This window comes from Drosophila teissieri, chromosome X (genome assembly GCF_016746235.2).
Source record: "Drosophila teissieri strain GT53w chromosome X, Prin_Dtei_1.1, whole genome shotgun sequence".
In the NCBI taxonomy this organism is placed as follows: Eukaryota; Metazoa; Arthropoda; class Insecta; order Diptera; family Drosophilidae; genus Drosophila; species Drosophila teissieri.
In genome coordinates, this window is record NC_053034.1 from 1,362,479 (window position 1) to 1,389,282 (window position 26,804).

The window sequence follows — 26,804 nt, forward strand, 5'->3', positions numbered from 1 at the left end:
CGCCCGGGAATCATTTTCGCTGCTAAATCGGCCAGTTTTTCGTTTCGCACACCAGGCGAACAGAAATCGCAGAAGGTGGCGTCAGGTGGCAGCAGGTATCATAGAATGAGACAACTAGCTGATATTTCCATGATGGCCATCCCTTTCATGCTTTCAGGCGCCCCTTGACAAGCTTACAGGAGTAAACCGTTACTTTACCACTGAAGGCAGATCAGAGATGCTCAGTCACATTGTGCACTTGGTGCTTCACGCGTTTTTCACGAAATTTGCACGACAATCACGACATAATTAAAATATCCTATGTGGTTGTTGGGAGCGTGACAAAAAATCTGTTACACGCGGGCATCTCTATTTTAGGCAAAAAAAGGGATCGTTGGCTACCTACTAGGATTTTTGTTCGCCTGGTATTTAAAATCGGAAATCTCTTGAATTTCTTTAAAATTTCAGCCGCCCGGGAATCATTTTCGCTGCTAAATCGGCCAGTTTTTCGTTTCGCACACCAGGCGAACAGAAATCGCAGAAGGTGGCGTCAGGTGGCAGCAGGTATCATAGAATGAGACAACTAGCTGATATTTCCATGATGGCCATCCCTTTCATGCTTTCAGGCGCCCCTTGACAAGCTTACAGGAGTAAACCGTTACTTTACCACTGAAGGCAGATCAGAGATGCTCAGTCACATTGTGCACTTGGTGCTTCACGCGTTTTTCACGAAATTTGCACGACAATCACGACATAATTAAAATATCCTATGTGGTTGTTGGGAGCGTGACAAAAAATCTGTTACACGCGGGCATCTCTATTTTAGGCAAAAAAAGGGATCGTTGGCTACCTACTAGGATTTTTGTTCGCCTGGTATTTAAAATCGGAAATCTCTTGAATTTCTTTAAAATTTCAGCCGCCCGGGAATCATTTTCGCTGCTAAATCGGCCAGTTTTTCGTTTCGCACACCAGGCGAACAGAAATCGCAGAAGGTGGCGTCATGTGGCAGCAGGTATCATAGAATGAGACAACTAGCTAATATTTCCATGATGGCCATCCCTTTCATGCTTTCAGGCGCCCCTTGACAAGCTTACAGGAGTAAACCGTTACTTTACCACTGAAGGCAGATCAGAGATGCTCAGTCACATTGTGCACTTGGTGCTTCACGCGTTTTTCACGAAATTTGCACGACAATCACGACATAATTAAAATATCCTATGTGGTTGTTGGGAGCGTGACAAAAAATCTGTTACACGCGGGCATCTCTATTTTAGGCAAAAAAAGGGATCGTTGGCTACCTACTAGGATTTTTGTTCGCCTGGTATTTAAAATCGGAAATTTCTTGAATTTCTTTAAAATTTCAGCCGCCCGGGAATCATTTTCGCTGCTAAATCGGCCAGTTTTTCGTTTCGCACACCAGGCGAACAGAAATCGCAGAAGGTGGCGTCAGGTGGCAGCAGGTATCATAGAATGAGACAACTAGCTAATATTTCCATGATGGCCATCCCTTCCATGCTTTCAGGCGCCCCTTGACAATCTTACAGGAGTAAACCGTTACTTTACCACTGAAGGCAGATCAGAGATGCTCAGTCACATTGTGCACTTGGTGCTTCACGCGTTTTTCACGAAATTTGCACGACAATCACGACATAATTAAAATATCCTATGTGGTTGTTGGGAGCGTGACAAAAAATCTGTTACACGCGGGCATCTCTATTTTAGGCAAAAAAAGGGATCGTTGGCTACCTACTAGGATTTTTGTTCGCCTGGTATTTAAAATCGGAAATCTCTTGAATTTCTTTAAAATTTCAGCCGCCCGGGAATCATTTTCGCTGCTAAATCGGCCAGTTTTTCGTTTCGCACACCAGGCGAACAGAAATCGCAGTAGGTGGCTAAAATATCCAGCAGCCCCCTAGGGTATGCAACACAAAATTCAAAAGCAAGTGTGAGGCGCCATCTACTGGACGATCCGTGAACCATTCAAAGATCCTATTGAGTGATTGGTGTTGGGGAAGGGCGCGGAGGGGAAATAACAACAGCTGATTTTTGTTTTTTTTCAATTTTTTTTAGAGATACTTTCTGCTGATTCTGTTCGCCTGGTGTCCGAAATCGACCAACATGCAATTTTGGGGACAGCCGTGGCCAGTTTTCTCGGCCAAATCGGCTTAAATTTCGAGCTGAGGTACCAGGCGAACAGAAATCGCAGCAGGTGGCTACAATATTCCGCAGCCCCCTAGGGTATGCAACACGAAATTCTAAAGCAAGTGTGAAGCGCCATCTACTGGACGATCCGTGAACCATTTCACGACCGAATGCCCAAAAGTATGCAACAGATCCTTTTGTAGTTACATTTGATGCGCCATCTACTGGACGATCCGTGAACCATTTCACGATCGAATGCCCAAAAGTATGCACCAGATCTTTTTGTAGTTCAATTTGATGCGCCATCTACATGGCGATCCCGGAACCACTTCATGATCGAATGCTCAAAAGTATGCAACAGAAGTTTTGTAATTAAATTTGAAGCGCCACCTACCTGACGATCAGTGAACTACTTAATGATCGGATGCCCAAAAGTATACACCACTTTTTATTGAGAACATTCATAATTTATTGTGGTCTTTTAGGCTCTTCCTGATCAAACATTTGTTTTTTTTTTTTTTAAATTAATTAACATCTTTATTTAACATTCAAACATTTGTATTCTCAAGAGCTGCCAGAAAATCAAATAAGTACATTTTAAGCGTTTATCACTAATTTCGCAAATCCAGTAAAAGGTAATACTCATATGCTTCTATACATTGGTAAACGTTGAGGAACCACAGCGTGGACTCCTTGCTGAGCTCTGAGCCAACTTTTGGCGGTATTGATTAGAAGTTGCGACATTGCGAATTTACGCAAAGTGCGAGCAGATGCTTAAGTGCGTGAGCTCATGGGATATTCATAGGCGAGCTCCCATGGGCTGGAGACAATGAGCGGGTGTGGCGATGCAGCTGCCATTCTTCGCCCGACAACTAACCTCCAGATGCCAATTGCCTTATCGAGACTTCGCAGGCAGCGTTAGAGGAACAGGAATCCCACGATGGTGACACGCGATTTTCGCTTTTATAGATTCCGCTGGAGCGGACCGTGCTCGCATATCGATACGGGCGCATTAAAATTTAACGGCCCCGTCCCCTTCTCCCAATCTGCCGTGCACTAAAGCGGCCGGAACACGTGCGCATTTATGCTTATTCTAAACAAAGGAATAAAAACTTTGTCGCCGCGCACATGAGACCGCCACAGTGGGTAGCAGCGGGCAGGGAGGTGTATCAGCAAACTGTATCCGCGAACTTGGTATTTGCCGGTCCAGTCGTTGAAGGACATTAGTGCGTTTCTGGCTTCCATTTCAAGTTCATTTCGCGTGGCTTGTCCCTAGTCGACCACTGGAAACAATCGCCGTACACACGCCATCTGAAAGAAAACGAAATACAGAGACGTTTTAAAACAAGGAAAAGCATATAGGACACCAGACGTAGTAACTACAACGTTGATACAAATGCAAATTATCAGAATCTCTGTTTTTTCTGTCAGTGCTCTATTTTGGTTCAAAGTTTTGGCATCGCGGAGGCCTCGTAAAGCGATTCTAAGGCAAGAAACGCAACGAGCCTAAGCGAAATTTCATTCGCTTTATGGGCAATGGGAGCTGGGCTTTCACTTTCCTTTCCTCGAGTTTCCTCGGAGCCGCTCGTCTTGAGGCTGCTTTCCATTTCCAGCACCCGTCCCCCTCGACTTCCCTTTTGCCATCCTTTTCTCCACAACATCGAAATCGACAATGGCAGTGGATGAGGCAGTGGCAGTGGCAGTGGCATCGCCATCTTTGCATCTTCTTCCCAGTGCAGCATACCCATCCCGACCATGCCAGGATGCCAGGATGCCAGCATGCAAGCATGCCAACCCCTTGTGGGGCAGACGTGTCGCCTCGCATACGTCCTTCAACCCATTCGGCACGGCACCCCAGACGGCCGCCACTCAGTTCACTTTTGAATAGTGCAGGAAAGTGCACACAGCCAGCACAGCAGCACAGCCAGCACACCCAGCTTCGACTTAAGCAGCCCCAGAGCGCGTGTAGACAGTCCTGGCGGGAGCCACCACCGTTTCACTTTCGTTGCAGCTTCTGAACCCTTGTGCCCCCGCCCCAGCACCCTGTTGCTCATCCCCCGGCTGCATCACAGTTTCCCCTTTTTTACACCTGACGGGGGCGGCCAGTGAGTGGGCGTGGATGTGGGTGTGGGGCGCTGCCGCTTCTGGGGGTGCAACTAAAGCTGCGGCCAGCAGTGGATTCTACATTAACGTGACAAGAGGCGAGCGTCTCAGCTGCAGAGGTTGCATAGGCTGCAGAGGCAGCAGGCGGCGCAGTTGGCGCAGTTGGCGCAGTCGGCACTCTAATGCAACCCCTCCACCGATTCAGCTGGGGGTGGAATCTGCGCCAAAGGGTTAGAATGCGTCTCGCCTCGCCTCGCTTTCGTCTTGTCTCGTGGCTGTCTAGTGCATCTAACTGTGCAATGCTCCCCCGGCGGGGGGAGTGGGAGTGGGAGGGGGTAGGCCTTTGTGAGGCTCAAGTGCATGTCGTCATCGTCGTGTTAAGTGCTCCCAAACAAAGCGACAGTGGGCTCTGTGGGTGTGTGTGTGTGTGATGATGCTGCAGCGGGCGCGGGGAGATTCGGATTCGGTTTGGGAGTTGCCGTATGAGTGGGAGGGGAAGGAGAGGGAGGAGGAGAAGGTGTGGGGCATGCACGACGCGTGATTTCTGTGCAATTTAACCCCATTTTGCAGCCGGAAAAGCTGCAACGCCTAAGCACCCCCTTGCAGCGATGACGCACACACTTGCACACACTCGCCCTCTTACCCCGCATACCCCGCATACCCTCCCGCTTATCCTAGCAGTAGCGTGATGAGTGTGTGTGGAAGTTTCACTTTCCTAGGAACAACGAAGCGGTTGACGCCTCACCAAGGAGCCGGCAAATTGGGCAGCCGGATTAGGAGGCCCCTTCACATGTCTGACACTTATTTGCGATCCCACTTGAGCGCCCATAAAGCCATGCTTCCAAGGCCGGAGGATGGGATTCGCCATTGGCATTCACCCGGGAATAGCAGTGAATCGCAATGAATCGCAGTGAATCGCAGTGGAGTAGTACAATCCAGAAATATATAAATAGACTTGTATATAAAGCAGCAGTCACAGACTCCAATCTTTCGGGGTTTGAAACCTTTTCATTTCTCTCATTAGAGGCTTAAAAATAGTTTCAAATCTCAGATGGCGGAAAGTGTAAAAAAATATTTATATAAAACATGAAAATGTTGCTAAACGCCACCAATTGCAGTTGCTAATAGTCGTGCCTGTGTATCACTCCAATATATCCGAGCTCTAATAGATTGTACTAATTTTGTACTTTTTCATGACTTATCCACTCCCAAGCCCGGGATACTGCAGATTCATATACAGATTCACATTCACATTCAGCTTCATATTCAGATTCATGCAGACACACGACTAAAACTAGGCAGAAGCTTCGGCAGGGCAGAAAAGAAAAGAAAGCAAGCAAAAGAAAACTCATATCCCTAAGTAATTTGCACAGACCGCCTGGGATTGGGGTGGATGATGAGAATGATGAAAGTGGTATGTGGCATGTGGCATGTGGCATGTCTGCACAACAGGCTAATGAATGTCGCAGTACACAAACAGGTCCTGGTGCAGTAACTTAGGGCGACTCCAGCGGTATGGGGTCAAACTGCACGGCTGAATTACTTGTCGATCCATAAAAAGCGGGAGGGCCAAACGAAACGGAACGAAACGAAACGAAAAGTTTGAGACGCTATTGAAGCAGCCTCCAGGATGGAGGGTGGGTGGTGCTGGAGTGAGGAGTGAGAAGCGAGGAGCGACTGCCAGGCAAACTTGTCTCGGATTGCGGGTGTGCGAGTATGAAAAGTGAAATGAAGTGAGCCAGGAGTGAGCCGGGAGTGGGGAGGCGTCTTTTGTTTCGTCCTTCGGCTTTGTCCTCTGCTCCTTTTCTTCCTTTTCTCGCCGTGCTTGTCCCGGCTCCTGTTCCCGTTTGTTCCTGCACTTGTACATGTGTCGCTCTTGGGCACTGCTGTGGCTGTGGGTGTGGGTGTGTGTGTTGGGTGTGGGTGCGGGTGCTTTGCTCAACTGCACTTGAACTACACAAATTGCAAAGACAGGAGAGGCCTAGGCGCGACCGATAGCAATGTGATAATCGGGACTGGGGGTTCCGGGGGGTCTCAGCTGGGGGTGTGTGTGTGTGTGTGAGTGTGTGCGGGGTCTTTAAGGGATGCAAGCGACTGCAGTTAGGGGTTCTTTGCCCCCGGCCCCTTTAGTCTTGTCTGCTGCTTAGACACACACCCGCAGAGACAGCGCTCTATTTGCATATTCATATTCGCATACATACCGTTTACGTGCTACGTGCATGTGTGTACACGATATTTGCGTTGTGTAATGAGGGGACCGCCCCTCCTCCTCCTCCGCCTCCTCCTCCCCCACCACTACCCCTCGTCAGTCAACCCTTTGGACGGGAACGCGTCTGTGTAAGTGGGGGCTCTTTGTGCGAGCGTTTCGTCCCTTTTTTTCGGGGAGTTTTCATTAGAAACTTTTTTTGCCAACATCATTCAGTCAAAACAAAAAGGGTTCGCACCCTCAGCCCCTAGCTGCGCTATCTACCCCCACCAACGCCTATGTACAGGCATACCTAATAGTATGTACACCGTACAGTGCCCCCAGCCCCACCACTACTCCCCTCCCCCCTCCTCTTCCCCACACACCCACACAGACACACACCGCGCTGCACACACAACGAGAGATAAACGCGAATGGCGATTTAGATATTTTAGACATGCGTGTGCACACCACCCAGCGTCTGTAGCTGACATGTTGGGCTGACCAGCGGCCTGACCCTTTCCCTTTCCCAAGCACCCTCCCCCTTCCCCTTCACCACACTCACAGCCAGCATCCGTTGACCACGCCGCCTTGCCGCCTTGCCGCACAGCCCGCGTAACCCACGACAACTAAGCACGCTTAATTAGAAAGTGGCTGCGGTCGAGTCAGGGGGGAGGAGGAGGCGGAGGCGGAGGCGGAGGCGGAGGAGGAGGTGGGGAGTACGTGGGTCTTGGCGCTTCGCGTCCCTTCATTTTTCACAGACCCTGAAACGCATCCCCCCCTGCCCCGCGGTTATTACGCCACTTTTTTGGGTCCCTTTTTCTGGTTTCGAGTTTTGGGCTGGAAATTTCTGCTCATTACATGACTTGGCTCGCTAACGCAGATCGCGGGGGGAGCTGAAGGGGGTCGGGCGGTGGACGGTGAGCGGTAAGCGGTGGGTGGTGGGAGGTGGGAGGAGGGCGGTGGTTGATGGGCCTGCACATATGAATATTCGCATACTGAATTAATCACTTGGGCTTTGGGTTCGCTTTTGTTTAGCTTTTTTCGTGCTTTTTGCCAACGCCTGCCTAGTGCATCCCCCGCCTGGCGAAACCCCCCTCTCCGCCACTCCACTCGTGGCCAGCAGCAAACATTTACGCGGGGCCAACCACTCTAGGCGTATTTGGCGACCCATCTCCCCCTCATTACTATGCGGCAGATCGATAAAAAGTTGGTCCACTCCACTCTACTCCACTCCACTCCACTCCACTCTACTCCTCACCACTCTACTCCACTCCAGCGGGGCTGACGTGGACGCTGGCGCCGACTGCAGTGCCTCATCCACATCCACATCCACATCCACATCCATATCCACATCCTCGTGCCCATCCGCCGATCCAGTCTCAGCCGGCGTCGACGCCACCACAATCGTCGACATGTGGGAAATGCGCACATTAAATAAAAAACTGTCCAAAAAAAAGGATCAGAATTAAAGGGTTACCACCTGGAACCCACCTCCTCCACCCCGAGTGCTATTTGGCATTGTATTTGGCGATTTCGAATCCGCGCCACCCAACCAACGAACCACCACACCACCGCACCACCGCACCACCAAACTCGCAGCAGCTCGTTTTAGATAAGGTGACGGCGGTTGTTTGGCATTTTAATGCAAAAGTTTTTATAGCGCTGAAAATGATTTCAGCGATTGGACTGCGTGGTGGCTCTGGCTCTGCCTCTGAATCTGCCTCTGGCCAAGGGTCAGTGGGCGTCGCTAGCATAGAATTGTGGCAACTGTACTTGGGTGGCTTGGGAAACTATGCCCAGCCCAATGCAGCGCCAAACGGTTTTTAATCATCAGGAAGCATCAGGAAGCTCCGGGCCCAGCGCCCCGGAGTGAAGCCACAAAAAGATGAAAGGCAGCAGCGACAGCGACTAAAATCAAAGACGCCATCTGTGCATCAAAGTCGGGTTTTAATCTCCATCTCCATCTGCAGCTGCAGCATGCAGCATGCAACATTCAACATTCAACATGCAGCGGAGGCTCAACTGCGGAGCGGACATCAGCGTGCCGCCTCTGTCCGAATTTGGTGTGCTGAATGCAGAATCCAGAGGGGGAGGACTTGGTGGATCTGGTGGTGCTGGTGGGGCTGGTGGGGCTGGTGGGGCTGGGTGGCATCACATCGCTTTGAGCTTGTCGCCTGTCAGCAGTCGCCTGGCACACAAGCGTGCAACTGCGGCATTGCATGCGCAGCCACAAAGCATCTAACATGATTTTAATTATTGCACAACAGCCTCAAAGTGCCGCTCCCTTCCATTCCTTCCATTTCTTCCATTGCTTCCATTGTGGAATGCCGCCTGCAAATCTCGGTCCCAAAACGGAATCCGCCGCGGGCTCAGCACAGAAGCCATCTCTGATGTTGCCTCGTTTAATCCTGGCTTAGTTTCGCCTCTTAAATCGCTTAGGTGCACACTCATCATTTGAAGCCTTCCTAAGTTGCACCTAAGCTAGAGTGGCTTGCAGTGCAGCGTCATCACTGGACTGCATCCCTGCTCATCCGCGATCCACAATCACAGATTGTGCCACATCCCAATCCCAATACCAATCCCAATCCCCGCTGCGCATTAAAGACATCGATAAACTGGCGAGCCGATGGCGCTGCTGCTGCTGCTGTTGTTGATGTTGTTCACCGGCTCCTCAGCCTCTTCGCGGGCGGTGGGGCCAGTTGGCCTGCACTGAGTGGGCGAAAGGGTTGGGGCTGTGCGGTGGGCGGTGGGCGGCGTTTGGTGGGCGGTGGTGGTTGGTGGGTGGGGTGCGCGGGTGTCGCACGTAATGCGGGCTTTCGTTTTATTTTTGAACATTTTTCGGCCGCCAAAAAGTAAACGAAAACTGCGCTGCAGAAAAAAAAGGGAGGCGCACACACACTGCCACACATGGCAGTACATACGAGTTGTGCTGCGTGTGTGTGTGCGCGTGTGTGTTTGTGGGTATATAGGCGGCAGGTGAGGGGAGCGGGCAGCGCCTGTCGAAAAATAAATCGAAAAGGCAACACGTCATTGGTGGCCTGCTCGTCCTGGTCGTGGTCTCCATATCCATCCTCGTCCTGGTCGCCGGTCGATAGGCGTAGGCATAGCCTCATTGCTGTTGCTGCTGATGTTGCTGCAGCCGCTGCAGTTGCAGTTGCAGTTGCCGTTGCCGTTGCCCAAAGTGCGTGGCAAATGAGCACAAAAAGGCCACGCCTGCTGCTCCGGAGATGCCTCCGACTGGCGGCGGGCGGTGGGAGGTGGAAGGTGGTAGATGCGTCCCGAGAGGATCCTGTGTCCAGTGTCCAGTGCCACCTCGCCCCCCGTAAGTCAGACTTACTTTTTGCAGTGGGCGGGTGCGTTACCATTTCCTTTTTATCCCGCCTTACTTTCTGGGCATCTGCATGTGTGATGTTTTTGTTACTCCTCCTTTTTTGTGTGCTGGCGATTTTCGTTCTATTTTTTTGCTCGCTTCTTTTGTTTTCTGATTATATTTCCTGCACAATTTTAATGGATTTTTTTGCCTGTGCGAGTGTGAGTGCGCGTGTGTGAGTGAGGGTGTCAGTGTGTTGGATGTTTTATCCCATGTGCTGCTGTTATTGTTGTTGCTGCTGCTGTTGTTGTTGTTGCTGCTGTTGTTGTTGCTGCTGTTGTTGTTGCTGTTGTGGATGTTGCCGGCGATGCTGCTCATCGTGATGAGCATTTTTTTGTGTTCAAGCAGATAATTACATTTAAATAAAATAAAAATTGCATGTGGCCCCACCCCAGGAATGCCCCAGCTCCGCACCGCAGTCGTCCGGCTTTGCTAACGGCTCCATGCCCTCTACATTCCACCCCCTTCCCCCCCCACATTACACCCACCCTCATCCCCCTTCCGCTGGCCCCACCGACGGCGAGGGGCTCGGCTCAGGTTCAGAGGGGCCTGCTTTTTGTTGGCATGTTGTTTTATAATTCATTTCTCTGCGTTGTTTGACTTGCGAGCACCCCTCTGCCGCCTGGCGAGGTGCCTCTGATGCTCCCTCCCCCGCTCCCCCTCCCCCTCTGCGCCTACTCGACCCTCTTGTCCGCTCCGGTTAGGCTCGGTCCTCTGCTGTGCTGTGCTGTCCTGTCCTGGGCCATGTCCATGTCCATGTCCGGAGTGCCGGTCCCCGACCGGTGCTCTGGCCACCGGCCACTCTCTATTCGGCCGAGCAATGTTGTCACTGGGCCGCAAATTGCGCCGCATGCTCCATGCCCCATGCCACATGCCCCTCATGCCGCATGCAGCACGAGGAGCAGAAGGTGGAGGAGGAGGAGGTCCTGGTGCTCGGTGCTTGGCGCTTGGAGTGGCCCAATATACAAGTCATTCGCCTCGACCTGCCCAGCGCTTTGTTTGCTCACCAACTGCAGTCAAGTCGTTTGTGTTAATGCTAATTGCTGCCACCCCGCGCCCACCTGCCGCGCGGCTAGAAAGGTGGCCCCTGGTCACTTGGGGCAGGGAGCGCATTCTGCGGCTGACTTGGGGGTCATTTCGGATTCTAAGAGTGTCGAAGCTGCCAGCGCGGATGATGGCTGGCCTCCCCCGCCTCCTTGGACATCCAAGGACAGGTGACGCACCACGACACACCACGACACAGCCGCTCCAGGCAGGAAGCCGCAGAAAATTGAATTGTTGCCGAATTTAAAGGTGGAAAAAGTGACGACGCACCAGTTGCACGATGCAAGGAGGGGGGCATGGGGCAGGGGGCTGTGGGTGGCGCCTGTTGGCGGGCGGAAAGGAAATAAGAAGGCACCGCACTGAGTGCATCGGACATGGAGACTCCTCCGCGGGTGGACCGAGTGTGTGGAGACAGGAGGAGGAGGCGGTGGAGGAGGAGGAGGAGGCGGTGGTGGTGGCCTCCTGGCAACAGACACTTTTTGTTTTGTTGGCTGCCTTTCGACACTTCAAGGCCAACGGCCGTCGTCCGGCCGAAGTTGAGCTACTTGTGGGAGGAGTTCATTTGCGGTTTCGTTGCGTTTCGTTTCGGTTCGTTTTGTTTTGTTCGAAGGAACTGGGCCCAGACCACGTTTCTCTCCTTTCCGTGGAAAGTCGGACCCAGTTCCTGGAGAATGCCTTGTTTTCGGGCCAATCGATACGGCGGAACTTGAAGATTAAGGCCGCACAGCTGCAGAACGGCGGATTGTTGGTATATTTTTGGATTGCTCTGAAATCGACTCGTCGCCCTTTTGGGGGGGATCCTCGGATCTAGTTTCTTTGTTGTGGAACAGCAGCCGTAATGTATCCTGTCATCAGGCTCTTATCCTTCCGCTCCGTCCTGCGCCTCGAGTGCCCATTATTCCCCAGCTGGGCCACCTGAATTGGGTCTTCGGTAGGCTCCAGCCTTCTGCCTCCTGCCTCCTGGCTTCTGCCTCCTGGTTTCTGGCTTCTGGCTTCTGGTTTCTACTTTCTGCCGTGCTTTCTGCGGCGCTCGGCAACAGCCATTTCCCCTTCTGGAGGCGCCTTTGTTTACTAGCAATTAAATTAAAGTCCTTTGTTAGCCCAACCGGGTGTTTGGCATTATGAGTAATTACACACTTCTGGGACAGTTCTCGGGAATCACAAAGACCCGTTCTTAGTGCCGGAAAGCCGAGTGGGACGCAACTGTACTCTAGCCCGGCGAATCACTCCGGCCGGAAGCAACCACTTTGCGTTCGGGAATCCCACTCTTCCTTTCCAAGTCAATTCTTTCCAGACCACCAGGAACATTGCAAATATATCAGCGCTACTCTGGAAGCAGTTCCCAATCCATTTGGCATTGTGGCAATATCGAAGGGATCACCATCGGAAAACTGAAAACCGATTGAAAGCGAAGAGAACTGGGCCAGTTTGATCCCAAACAAGATTTGGCGAAATGGCTCCGATGCACAGCTGATTAGTGCGGAGCATCCTTGGAAAGTGGCCTCTCCATCTCCGGCGGAGTGGAGTGCTGTGGGTTCCGTGGCTCGACGATTCGGGCAGCTAAATTAATTAAAAGTGCTGCAGCACTTCCCCAGTGCTTCTCGCACTGCTTGAGCGGCTCAAAGGATCCGGGGATCCTGTGTGCCAGTGGCTGTGCCTGTGCCCGTGTGGGAAATGAGCAAGTTGCGCAAGGGGAACTAAGCTTGTTAGCAACTTGGCAGCGCCAGAGAAACGCACTGCCGCCTGGCCACGCCCCTTTTGCGCGGAGGAGCTTGAGCTATGCGTGAAGGCGGCAAGGCGGCAAGGAGGAGGGGCAGGAGCGGGGGCTGAGCGAAAAGTTGGCAAGTCGGCGGCATATGCATGTATTATTGTGAATATTATTATGCATATTTTATTTGGGGTTTTGGGTTTAAGTCACCGCCTTTTCTCCTCTCCTCTCCTCTCCTCTCCTCTTTTCTTCTCTTTTCTTTTCGATTCTTTTAATTTCCCCTGCCTTTGCGGTTTGTGGCGCCTTATTTTGTTGCCATCTTATTTTTTGCACTTGCTGCGCTGCCTGCGATAGTTATACATATATGTATGCTCTCGCCTGTTGTTGTGTTTTCGGGCTGCTGCGTCTTCTTTCAATTTTTGCCTCCCCACCATGCCACACCATGCCGCACCATGCCACTCCCACTGCCATTTCTACTTGGCAGCCTCCATTCCCGGCCAGAGTTTTCAGCGCTCATATGTGCTTGTAAAGTTTTTACTTCGTTAGCATAATGAGAAACCGCGTGTTCATATCCCAACATCCAGCATCTCAGCCCTCTTTGCGAGCAGCCATATTCTTGGCTTGGCCAAGTTGATTGTGCGCCTTGCTCGGCACGAGGAGGAGTATTTCGCACGATGCCTCCGACTGCCGACTGAGGAGCACAGCAAATTCTATTTAAATTGTGTACAACATTATTAGAAAGTTTTTCCCAGCGACCGACCGAGCAGGAGTTTTGGGGGGGCAGGACTTGCGGAGCGGAGCACCCAAAAAATAAGCAAGGATCCTGTCGAGGAGCAGGAGCAGGAGGTGGAGGTGGAGGTGGAGCTGGAGGTGGAGCAGAAACCTCGTGGAAGAGTTGCAAGGAGCGCGGTTGAAAAGCGAGCATAGAGGAAAAAGTCGGGAACCGAAATTTTTAATTTGCCTCAAGGCAACGGAGAACACTCGCACAACCACACACATCCACGCATTTGCCAAGTGTCCTGGCAACACCCACACACTCACACACCCGCACACACACCAACACCACTGCCCCCCTCGGCAGCCTATTGCTTACCCCATTGAGGACTTAGTCCAACGGAGCGGAGCCGCAGAATTGTTTTACTCGCTTTGTGTACTGGGTGTGGGTGTGGGTGTGGGTGTACTCGATTTTTATTCACTCCCCGTTGTGCACAAAGGAGCTAACTGAGACAGGTCCTGGCCAATTCAGCAGGAAGCTGAGCCGAGCATCCATCAGGAAACATCCATCATTCTTCATCTCCGGCGATTGCTGGCGCTGACTTTAATGAGTCGCATTTTCTGTCTCATAATTTCGGGACTGCGGGACTCTGGGACACAGCAACTATGCATATGACATTTGTGAGTGGGTGTTGGGGTTGTGGGTGTGTGGGGGGTGTTTGGCAGGGGGGTGGGTGCCAAATGGCGAAGAGTTAAAACCGCAAATGTAGCTGCGGCATTAGTAAGATGGTGTGTGTGTGTGCCTTTCTGTGGGTTAGCGCATACACAAAAAGAATTCTTAACAAACTTTTCATATGCTTGTTGTTTACCACCCCCGCACCCGCCCCCGCCCATTCCCCGTCCTTGGGGCTTCGGGTTTGGGGTTTGGGGCTTGGAACTGTTCCGTCAGCTGCGTAGGCAACACTCCGACCCCGGCAAAAAGTTAAGCAGATAGAATGAAAGGAACGCGGGGCAGAGGGACTGGGGACTGGGGAGTGGGGAGTGGGGCACTTCTTAAGCATATTTCATTACATGTGCCACGGGTTCGCCTTTCGCCGAGCTGCGTCTCAGATGTCAGGCAAGATCGTCAGCCACGTTGCCCATCAGCAGCCACGTTCCTCTGACAAAGCATCCATCCCAGCCAGGACACTTCCCCCCACCCCCTCTTCCTTCCCCCACCACTCTGCTCTGGGGAAAAATTAACCACACGCTCGCAGTCAGCTAATTTAACCCTGAAAATCCTTGGCACACACGCACATGCCGTGTTCCCAAGCAGCAGTACCCCTCCCCAACCCTCAACCATAAACCCCCAAGCCCCGCACTCCCCGCAGCTTTTGTCTTGGCCCGGGAATTAAGCCCAACTGCTCCTCCGACTGCTCCCCGAGTGGCCCACTTCCTGCTCATGATTATTTTGAAATTAATTTAAATGCCTGGCGCTCCACAGCGACTCTGAAATGTTACCGAAATGTGTCTAAAACCCGCGAGGAAGGCTGCCTCGCAAAGGATCATCTGATCGCATGGATTCTAAGTCCCTGCAGCATGCCCCACTATGCAGCATGGCCCCATTGGACCAGCTGTCGGCAGCCAGTAGTTTCTAAGCTCGCCCACACGTATGCAAATCCAGCCCCATCGACCGATGGCCTATCACGCAAACTAAGCACACCCAGGCATGTGCGTCGATTTGGGCCAACCACAGGCACAGAACCACAGAACCACCGAACCACAAAACCTGGCCCAAAGCACCATAGTTCGGTGGAGGAGCGATGGGGGGAGCGGGGGCGGGGCGGCGCTTTGACATGCACTATTCGGCAACAACGACACGCATTTAGGTCAGGCCCGGGCGGCCAAGAGGGGGGTGCGGGGTGCGGGGGTGCGGACAGATACCGAGCTCTAGTGCGACTAAGCATGTGCAAGGCTGCCATTGGCTGGCGGCCAAAGCTGGCGGGGTGGCGGGGGGGTGGGGGCGCACAGGCCAATCACACTATCGCAAAATAATTTAAACAAATCTAGGACAGCGCGCCCCGCCGCCCGGCCGCCCCCCCTGCCGCCCATGAAGTGCCTGCGGTCGGTGCTGCGTCTACGAGCCGACGCAGAAACAAGCGCAAAACACCAGCGAGGGACGGCGGCGGGTGGGCGCTGAGGCGGGCGAGGCGGGCCAGGAGGGCGAGGGGGTGGCTGGGGGGCGTAACGAGACGAGCCGAACGGGAGCCGAGTGGAGCCGAGGCTCGCAGGATGCCAGGATGCCAGGATGTGGCTGGCGTGTGGCAATGCCGACGGAAAAGCACGACCACGCACACACACACACCCACACACACACACAGGCACACACACACATGGCGAGCACAACTATGCGAATAGAGCGTGTGGGGGCGAGCGAGACGGCAGGCGAGCTAGGAGCCACCGCAGTGCGCGAGCGAGTGTGAGTGCGAGCGAGCGAGGGCGCGCCAGCAAGGACGATTTGCTAGCCGAAGGACAAGTGTGGACACCCACCCACCACCCATCCAGCACCCTGATTAGAGGGGCTAAAAAGCAAAGCGCACTGAACGGGCCCCGCGTGGCAGGACAGCCGACGAGCAACGAGTGCGCTCGCACGTCCCGACGAGCCTGCCGAGTGCGGATGCAACGATTTGAAAGGCTTCTAAGTCCCGCTGCCAGCGGTGATTGGTCACGAGCTGATGGCCTAGTCGGAGCCGGAGTCCTCGGCGGTGGGGGGGTTGCTTCGTGTTGCCAACTAATGCACCACCACCCACCGCTAGTGCTAGTGCAGCGCCATGTGGTTGGCTGATGCGACCCCGAACCACCCCCATCCCACATCCTGCATCCCCAATCCCCAAGTGGAGCTTGGAGCTCCGTATTAGCTCCGAACTGGACGCTGTGCCCGTTGATGGGCATTATTCTATGCACGCTGGGCGATAAAGTGCGTGCTAAGCCCTCCAAGGATTCTCCTTCTCCTTATTCCTATGCGCCCAACCACCCACTGCACCCACTCCACCCACTTCACCCACTCAGAAGCGCTGAGAGGCGGCTGCCTTCTTGGCAATATGCGTAAAATGTATTTATGATAATGCCAAAGAGAATTACGTTAATGTTAATGCAAAACTGTTACGACAAACAAGAACAATACGAGAAAATGATGACGACGAGAAAAGGGGGGCGGCGCGGGTGGGAGGAGGGAGGAGCAGCGGCTGGGGGCGTGGCCCACATCACGTTATCATAAAAGCAGATAAATTCAGCCGAAAGACAAACTCATAAAGGCAAAATGTTTCATTCTATTAAAAATTTTTATTGCAAATTTGTAATTTACAATTTGCATTTCGTGTGTTGGCTTTTTTATGTGGCCGCAGGACTCCCGACTCCCGACTCCCTTCCTTCAGCGAGTCCTTGACTTGCGACTGTTGCTGCTTTGCCTCTTCAACTGGGAACTGAATTTTTGGGCTTTGGGCTCTGGGCTCAGGGATGTGGGATCTGGGATTCGGGATTCGGTGGCATTCGGGATGCCGGGCTCTTGAGCTCTTTTGTTTCGCAGCGCAATTTCATAGCCGTTATTCATAATAAAAATGTTATAGAACATCATTTTGGCAATACATAAAAATGCAGCCGGGGATAGATACTGATACCGATACTGAGACTCATACTGAGACGGCTACTGATACCGATAGCAATGCCATGCCAATGCCAATGCCAGCGGACCAGTAATGTTTTCTAATAACATCGTGGATCGCGGCCTTTGGAGCCCCATCCTGGGCACATGCGACCCACCTGCAGCACTCCTGACGATGGCGCATTTTAATAACATGTCATAAAATACTTGGCTGTGTTTTTGTGTTTCCTGCCCCGTCCTACCCCGTCCTGCTGCTGCTGCTACTCCGATGGCTTCTGGCCTTGCTCCGACATGGCCATAAAAAAGTCATTACCCATCCATACGTGAATGAGAGTGCTGGGCCTGGACCCAACTCTATCGACCATCTACCATCTAGCATCATCTACCATCGGCGATTGCATCAGCGACGACGACTTTTGGTAATAATACTTCGCGCTCTTCCCAAAATGAAATTGCACGAAAATAATAAATATATTGTTGCCTATTTTCCATAAGGCCCTGTCTCTGCCATTTTATGATGATCCATAAATGGGGTCGAGCGGTCGCTAGCTCTCTATCTTCAATCCGTTGGTCCAGCGAGCCGGATCTGCGCCGCAGCTGGACGTGCGACGTAGGACGTGGGACATGGGACATGGGACATTGGACGATGGACGATGGACGCTGGTCGTTGGACGCTGGCCAACTGGGAGCCAAGCTTTGGACTAACCAGAAGGGAAGGCATTTGGCGGGGGAACGCCTTTGTTTTACTATCCAAGATCTGTGTCTGGCGATAAGGGCAAATGAGTTGAACTCCTGCGGGACAGGAGTGGCTACACTCACATGGCTATTTTCGGGAATATGCTGCACAGCATGCGATGTGGTGAAGCTCGGGCTGCGAGTCCCTAGACTCCCTGGACTCCCTAAAGTCCCCAGTTCCGCAGTGCTATCCTCGGCATGTGAGGCAACACTAGTCTCAATTAATTATGATCACTAACAAGCTAATAAGTAACTAGACTAGTCAGGCTATATCCGTGTTAAGTGTGAAGTGCTAATCCTATTACTTCCTGCTTCGCTAGTGGCAGTGTGGCAAATATGTAATACCAATACCCAATTATGGCCATTTTCTAGGAGCACGAGCCTAGAAGACATATGTCTGTGCGGACGTGAGCTGTGGAGTGTGGCTGCCGCAATGAATGGGGCACAATAGGGAGTAAGCCGCGCAGAGATGTGTTGCAGGAACATTAAGAGCAGTGGCATGCAAGTGGAGGGGCGATCATTTGTCTTGGAGCCGCTGGTGGCACCTAAGGACGCGCTGCCGAGCACCCGGCTAGTTGGCACTTTGGGTCGCAGGCGGAGCAGCAGCAGCAGCAGCAGCAGCAGCAGCAGCAGTTCGCCGCTCTAACATTATAATATTTAATATTATTTTCATTCTTTATTTTTATGGCACTCGAGGACATTTCGGGCACACAAATGCGATTCGAGGTGGGGCAATGTGGGGCGATGTGGGCGCTTATCGCGCATACGCGACGTGGGACCACATTCCGCCAGCAGCCCCCGCCTAGGCATGGGAAATCTTGTGCAATAAAATTCCTCTAAACACTCATAAAAATTGCAGGCATATTAAAAATTGTGTTTGTTTAAAAAAAAATGAAATAAAAATAAAAACGGTAACAACAAGGTAGCGGCGCGGTCCCCTTGGGTCGCTGGGCGGATTGGCGGACGGGCGGACTGGTGGGGTGGTGGGGTGGTTAGATGCTTGGATGTTTGAATGGCTGGATGTTTGGATGGTGCGGTGGTGGGTGGCTGGCGGAATTTAGCTCATATGCGAATTTCGGGCCTTCAAAGGCAGCGGGGCTGCCGTGGCCCATAAAACTGAATGGATATTTGAATAGAATTTGCAATAAAAAATCCCGTTAAAAGCCAGCCCACTCACAAGTATGCCAGTGTGTGTGCGCGCGTGTGTGTGTGTGTGTGTGCGTGTGTGCGTGGGTGGCAATAACAACTTGTGCGTTATGAAAAACTAATTTCTCTAAACATATGCGCTTCGCAGGCTAAGCACGCGAATGAGCCATGGCCACGACGACGGAGTGGAGCAGGCCTTTTACGATCCGCTGTGGCGCAGCGGTCCTGCCCCTCCTCCTCCTCCTCCTCCTCGTCCTGTTCCAGTTCCCCATCCCGGCAGCTGAGGGCTGAGGAGCAGCTCACATGCCGCGCATGTTGACAGAACTGCCGGAGATGGCATTTGGGTGTGGGACTTGGGATGTGGGATGCTTTCTGGGGCTCGGCTCGAAATTGCAAATTTACGAGTATTTATATTGATGCCATTTTACTTTGATTTTAATGCGCGACCAAAATGCGTGCGAAGATTTTTAATATTTTGTTCTGTGACCAGCATTGAACGACAATGCTCGCACTTTCTCCTCCAGTCCCCAAAATTGGCAAAGCTTCGCGAAATATTTATGTATTTCTGCTCAGGCCTTCGCCTGACATCCGCATTCGAGTGCCACCCCGAGGAAACGTGTCCTTGCCAGGAAGATCCATACTCAGTTACTATTCGCGAGTGTGTGCAGCCCCTGGAGATTTGGGCACCACTCCTTACAGATTGCTGGCTAACAGAAGATGCTTCTTAGGGGCTGGACTTTCGCCTGGAGTTGCAAAACGGGTTCATTACGGGGCTTAAACACAGCCTAAGAACTACTCTCTTGCACTGCTAATTATCTCAGCTAACAAATCCTATCGCTTTCCTGCTGATTTGTTGGAAAAATCCGGATTATAGGAAAACTATGTTCATTACGGAGTTGTAACATCATAGCTTGGTCAAAAAACGTCGCGCGGGCACAAAAACTACTGTTTCAACAGCTAACAATCCCAACTAATGATCCCTATCACTTTTCTGTTGATTTTGAAAAATTAAATTTTTTTAAATTTTGCATTTTTTGTAAGGGGTAACATCATTAAAATTTGCGAAAATTGGCCAAAATTGAGCATTTCAAACCAAGGACGCCATTCGAATGGAAATTTCAGCACGAGTTCAACGAGGTATGACATTCTATATTCAGATGATTCCTTCACTTTTTGTAAACAAAAAACTAACTATTTCTGTGCAAAAATGAGGATTATAAAAAGTACATATTTTCCTAGGGGTTTTGAATCATAACTTGGCGAAAACACTTCACAAATCCATCATAACTACTGTTTTGCACAGCTAATGATCCCAACTAACGACCCCAATCACTATTTTGCAGATTTTGAAAAATGTATTTTTTGGCCAAATTTCACATTTTTGATAAGGGGTACCATCATTAAAATTTGCGAAAAATGGCCAAAATTAAGCATTTCAAGCCAAGGACGCCATTCGATTGGAAATTTAATTGCGAGTTCAACGATATATGACATTCTATATTCAGATGATTCCTCCTCTTTTTGTAAACAAAAATCTAATTATTTTTGTGCAAAAATGAGGATTAAGCAAAACTACGTATTCTCCGGAGGGGTTTTCTTCACAACTTTCTTAAAAATCGCCACACAGGCATAAAAATTACTGTTTTGAGCAAGGAATGACCCCAATAAACGACCCCTATCACTTTTTTGGGGAATTTCAATAATTCATTTTTTTCTAAATTTCGCATTTTCTGTAAGGGGTAACATCATTAAAATTTGCGAAAAATGGCCAAAATTGAGCATTTCAAACCAAGGACGCCATTCGAATGGAAATTTCAGCACGAGTTCAACGAGGTATGACATTCTATATTCAGATGATTCCTTCACTTTTTGTAAACAAAAAACTAACTATTTCTGTGCAAAAATGAGGATTATAAAAAGTACATATTTTCCTAGGGGTTTTGAATCATAACTTGGCGAAAACACTTCACAAATCCATCATAACTACTGTTTTGCACAGCTAATGATCCCAACTAACGACCCCAATCACTATTTTGCAGATTTTGAAAAATGTATTTTTTGGCCAAATTTCACATTTTTGATAAGGGGTACCATCATTAAAATTTGCGAAAAATGGCCAAAATTAAGCATTTCAAGCCAAGGACGCCATTCGATTGGAAATTTAATTGCGAGTTCAACGATATATGACATTCTATATTCAGATGATTCCTCCTCTTTTTGTAAACAAAAATCTAATTATTTTTGTGCAAAAATGAGGATTAAGCAAAACTACGTATTCTCCGGAGGGGTTTTCTTCACAACTTTCTTAAAAATCGCCACACAGGCATAAAAATTACTGTTTTGAGCAAGGAATGACCCCAATAAACGACCCCTATCACTTTTTTGGGGAATTTCAATAATTCATTTTTTTCTAAATTTCGCATTTTCTGTAAGGGGTAACATCATTAAAATTTGCGAAAAATGGCCAAAATTGAGCATTTCAAACCAAGGACGCCATTCGATTGGAAATTTCAGCACGAGTTCAACGAGGTATGACATTCTATATTCAGATGATTCCTTCACTTTTTGTAAACAAAAAACTAACTATTTCTGTGCAAAAATGAGGATTATAAATAGTACATATTTTCCTAGGGGTTTTGAATCATAACTTGGCGAAAACACTTCACAAATCCATCATAACTACTGTTTTGCACAGCTAATGATCCCAACTAACGACCCCAATCACTATTTTGCAGATTTTGAAAAATGTATTTTTTGGCCAAATTTCACATTTTTGATAAGGGGTACCATCATTAAAATTTGCGAAAAATGGCCAAAATTAAGCATTTCAAGCCAAGGACGCCATTCGATTGGAAATTTAATTGCGAGTTCAACGATATATGACATTCTATATTCAGATGATTCCTCCTCTTTTTGTAAACAAAAATCTAATTATTTTTGTGCAAAAATGAGGATTAAGCAAAACTACGTATGTTCCGGAGGGGTTTTCTTCACAACTTTCTTAAAAATCGCCACACAGGCATAAAAATTACTGTTTTGTGCAGGGAATGATCCCAATTAAAAACCCCTATCCCTTTTTTTAAGATTTCCAAGAAAACATTTTTTTTCAAAATTTTGCATTTTTTGTAAGGGGTACCATCATCATTTTTTACGAAAAATGGCCAAAATTGAGCATTTCAAACCAAGGACGCCATTCGATTGGAAATTTCAGCACGAGTTCAACGAGGTATGACATTCTATATTCAGATGATTCCTTCACTTTTTGTAAACAAAAAACTAACTATTTCTGTGCAAAAATGAGGATTATAAAAAGTACATATTTTCCTAGGGGTTTTGAATCATAACTTGGCTAAAACACTTCACAAATCCATGATAATTACTGTTTTGCACAGCTAATGATCCCAACTAACAACAACAATCACTTTTTTGCACAATTTGGAAAATGTATTTTTTGGCAAAATTTCACATTTTTGATAAGGGGTAACATCATTAAATTTGGCGAAAAAGGGCCAAAATTTAACATTTCCATCTGAGAATGCCATTCGATTGGAAATTTCAACACGAGCTCGACGATATATGGCATTCCATATCTGCACGATTCCTTCAGTTTTTGTGAGCAAAAAACCAATTATTATTGGGCAGAAACTCAGGATTAGGGGAATGTTCACACTTTTCGAAGGATTCTTGTATGGTAGCTCGGGCCAAGGGTTAGACAGCCGAAGGAATACTTTCAGATATTATGCCTCTTTCAGTCTGAAGTGGTTGAATACCAAATACTTTCAGTGCCAAAGTTTAGCCCCAACCCAAAGATCAATGGGGGCAATCGATTCCCTCGCCGACCTCTGCCAACAGCTCGAGTGGCCGGAGTTAAGGTCAGGGGTCGCCGTTGCCGTTGCCGTTGCAGTTGCCGCTGGGACTTGGACTTGCTAACTGGCGATGGGCAAGTCCTAGCCTCCCCCCCTTGTCCCCTTTCGCTGGCATGTGGTCAAGGACACAAGGACCACAATGCAACTAAATGCTCGGAATTAATTTGTGTTTGTGTTTGCACTGGGCGGTGGTGCCACGGATGGCAGGGGCACGGCAAGGGGCAGTTTGGAGGAGAACTCGAAGCGCAGGCAATTGGAGCTGTGGCAAAGGTACTGCGTCCGCTGTTAGGAGCAAAACAAAGGCAGCCACAACAACACACAGCACACAACACACAGCACACAACACAACACAGCAGCCGAACAAAACACAAAACAACAATAGTTTGGCAAAGCACCTGGGGGGGGCAAGGGGATAGGCGCTGGATGGCAGGGGGGGGCCGCTTTGTTGCGCTTGCTGTTTTGCTTGCCACTTGACAATAAGCGTTGGAAATCAATTACACACAAAAGCGTCAAGTGGCAAATGCAAATGTTTGAAAAGCAAAGCGCAAAGCACAAAGCACGAGTTTAATTGCAATAAAGGCAAATCGGCGCAGCCAGGTGGTCACTGCTTTCGGCCAGGTGAGCCGAGCTGCTGAGGGTCTGGATGTGGTTCTATGGTTCTATGGTTCTTCGGTTGTATGGTTGTTCGGTTAATCAGTTGTATGCTTGTTTGGTTGTATAGTTGTTCGGTTATTCGGTTGTTTGGTCCCTTGGTTGTGCATGTGCATGTGCATGTGCAATCCAGCGCTGAAATGCCTACAAAATGTTAATCGGCAGCTTAAGTCCCGGCTGGGCATTGCGAGTGGATGGGAGGGGGGGCGGTGGCGGTGGCGGCTATCAAAATATCGGTAATTTTGCAAAGGAGCGAAATTTATGTGAAAAGTGGCAAGCAAGCAACAACAGAGCGCTGGAAAGAGTCAGACAGACAAGGCCGGCCCAAAAAAGTGCCGAAAAAAGTGCGGCAAAAAGCAGCAGAAGAAAAACTGGCGATGTGAAATGAAACACGACAACTGAAATGTAGCTGTTAGGGGGGAGGGTGGTCGGTGTCGGTGGGTGGTGCGGCAAAAGGCCCAGAGCTGCATGCAAAATGCCGAAAAAACGATTGCACGGGACAGGACGCGGCCTGGGATGAGTCGAGTCAAGTGCAGGCTGCGTGTGAAGCCGGCGATTATGCGACGAGCTTGCCATCGCCAACAAAGACAGCAACAAAAAGCGCCGGCTGGCGACCCACATTCGACCCACAGCGGGCAGCGGCACACGAGAGGGGCTTGAACCCGCCAGAAGCATCAGTAGTACCAGTAGCACCAGGAGCAGCAGGACCAAACCATAACCAGCAACAGGAACGGGAATGGGAACACAAACAGGACTGCAACCATCGCCAAGACCATCACCAGGGGCCATGCCACAGTGGGCGGCGGGGGGCGGCAGTGGACGATTGTTGGCAGGGGCAATTTTTAATGACTGAAAAATAAAAACGGTTTTGGCCTGGCCAAAGAGAGTGGGACGACAATGCGCAGGATGCGTTATCACTGGCCAGCGGTGGGCGGTGGGCGGTGGGGGCTGTGGGGGCGGTGGTGTTGGTGGGTTCGGTGGGGCGGTGGTGATTCCAGGCATCAGCATAATGCAAGTCAACGCAAACATTTTATTTGCATTAAGCGTCGCTGCGGAAGTAGCAGAGCAAAAAAAACCGACAAAAAAAAGATGCGGCGACTAAAAAAAAAGCAGGCAACCAAAAAAGCCAACGTCGATAGCTAAAATACATACGCACGCAAAAAGGCGATTCAAATAAAGCACAAAAAATCGTGTACATGCACCTTGCACCGGGCAACGTGCACCATGCAGCATGCACCATGCACCGTGCACCTACTTATGCCGCAGCATTCGGCGGCAGCCAATAAAAACGCAGCGCTGCAAGTTGCGTGCAACAGGAAGGCGAAAAAAGCGCGAAAACCAAACAAAAAGCCGCCCAAAAAGCACAAAAGACCAAAAAAAAAAGTGCACATACACCGAAAAAAAAGGCGAGCAGGTCCAGCGAGGCGGCGCGGGGAAAAATCAAACAACACATTCCCAATTGCGAAAGGCCTGGGTGCGAGTGAAATGACAGCAGGCTGCCGCTGCACTGGCCACTGCAACTGCCCGCCAAGCGCCACCCACCACCACCCACCGCCCATCGCCCACCGCCCACCGCCCAGCGCCCACTGCAACTGCAGCTGCGGATGGGAGGGGCTCGGTTCGGCGGCACTCGGCTGCGCTCGGCTCGGTTGGCCCTGAAATAAAAATAAAAAGGGAGCGCGCTCAAAAAAATCCTAGAAATATATAAAAATTGTCCAAAAAGTGCAAAAAAGCAAAGGCGCAAAAACAGGCTCAAAACGCACACATCCTAAGCCGTGGGCCAGAGCAGGCCGGCCTCAGTCGGAGCGAGCGAGAGGGCGATGCAGTTGCAGTTGCAGTTGCAGCTGATGTTGCAGCCACAGCTGCAGCAGCAGAGGCCGTGGCAGCGGACACTTGTTTTAGTTCTTTTGCCAGCAAGTGCATTTCCCAGGAGCGCACTCGCAAGCCCCGAAATGTAGGCAACGAAAACGGGCCAACTTCTGTGCACGATCAAGGAGCATCTTCAACACCCAGTATCTATGTTCAACTATTAAACTAATAAGAAATTAAATGAAAAAGTAGTTGAAGGGGTAATTTTAAGAGAGGAATCTAGAGCCTGGGTAGCCCTTTGCCTGCGCGACCCACGACCTTCGAGTCCGCCCCTGGAAACGGCCATGCAGTTTACTGCCACAGATCGAGGCGAGTGCAGCGCGAGGTGCGAGCGAGAGCTGCCGCGGCGGTGAGGCGAGACGGAAGATGCAGCCTGCATGCGATGCAATTCGCGCCATTCAGCGGGGTGGTGTTGCATGTGCAAGTGGGGGCGATGGCGATGGCGAGGGCGCGGGGCAGAGGGGCAGCGGGCCAGCGCAAATTGAAATAAAAAAAACAAAAAAATGTATAAAAACCATAAATAAATAAAATTAAGCAGAGAGCGCTTGGGGGAAAAAACCCAAACGATGACAGCGAAAAAAAGACGCAGCATGCAGCATGCAGCATGCATTGTAGCCGCTGCAACTGCACTTACATACAGACCACCGCCCCAGTGGGTGGGCGCGGGTGTCCAATGCAGTTTGGCAATTTAGTGGGGGAAAAAAATGACAAAAAAAAGGCGAAATATACTTAAATTTGTTGCTCTTGTGTGAGTGCGATGGGAAGTGTGAGTGAGTGTGAGAGTGCAGTGTGTGTGTAGTGGGTGTGGGAGTGGGAGTGGGAAGGGGGCGGCGCGAGTGCGCCAGCTCGCTCGGACGCACGCAAAAAATATGCAAAAACTCCGCCCTAAAATGCGAGGCAATAAAATAAAAATCAATCTAATGAAGCCCAGAGCCAAACAAAGCAAAAAGGCGGCCGAAAACCAACAAAGATGGCGGTAGAAGTGGGCGCATAGATGTGCTTATGGGTGTATGGGTGCATGGGTGCATGGGTGCATGGCGGATACGCTAATTTAAAATGTGCAACTATGACAGCTCCTCCTGCTGCTCCTGCTTCCACCGCACTCGCATCCGCCGGCGCTCATCCTTTGCAGGCTGGCCATTGCCATTTATGGGCAACAAAAAGCATTCGATTAAGCGACCTCAGCACACAACAATAATATCGACAGCGCGCAGTGGTGATGGGCCCAAAATCGCATCATAGCACCCCAAAACCCCAAGAGCAACCCCAAATCGCTGTAGCCAGGTCCCGATAATTACAGAGAACGAATGCGTCGGCTAGAAACTTTCCTCCAAGGGTCAAAGCCAGGAGTCAGTGGCCAGGCGCCAACGAACAGTGCCGCCTGAGATCCCAAAACCCAATTCCATTCCAGCGCTTTTCCATGGCTTTTCCCGCAGGCCGTTGTTAATTTGCTGGATTAGGCGGGAGAACGAACTGAGGCATCGGCATCACAAATCGGAGCGGAGCATCTGGGGGACAGCACGGTCCGGGACTCCAGATGAGGAGGAGCTGAGTGGAGCTGAGCTGAGAGATGGGATGAAAACTAAACCGCAGCCCTTTTATGGCTCCGGGCGAGCCCTTTGTAGGTTTGCTGACGAAATGCGCCGATA

General features: G+C 50.4%; 1 protein-coding gene across 1 annotated transcript in view; it reads right to left on the reverse strand.

The window, feature by feature from the left end:
• Positions 1-2,677: 2,677 nt before the first annotated feature.
• The window catches only part of LOC122624494 (mucin-5AC), a 97,798-nt gene continuing 73,671 nt past the window's right edge, over positions 2,678-26,804 (reverse strand). Inside the window, exon 8 of the mRNA XM_043804079.1 lies at positions 2,678-3,432. Coding sequence (XP_043660014.1) covers positions 3,374-3,432 — 59 coding nt within the window. The 3' untranslated portion in view covers positions 2,678-3,373. The remainder of the gene's footprint in view (positions 3,433-26,804) is intronic.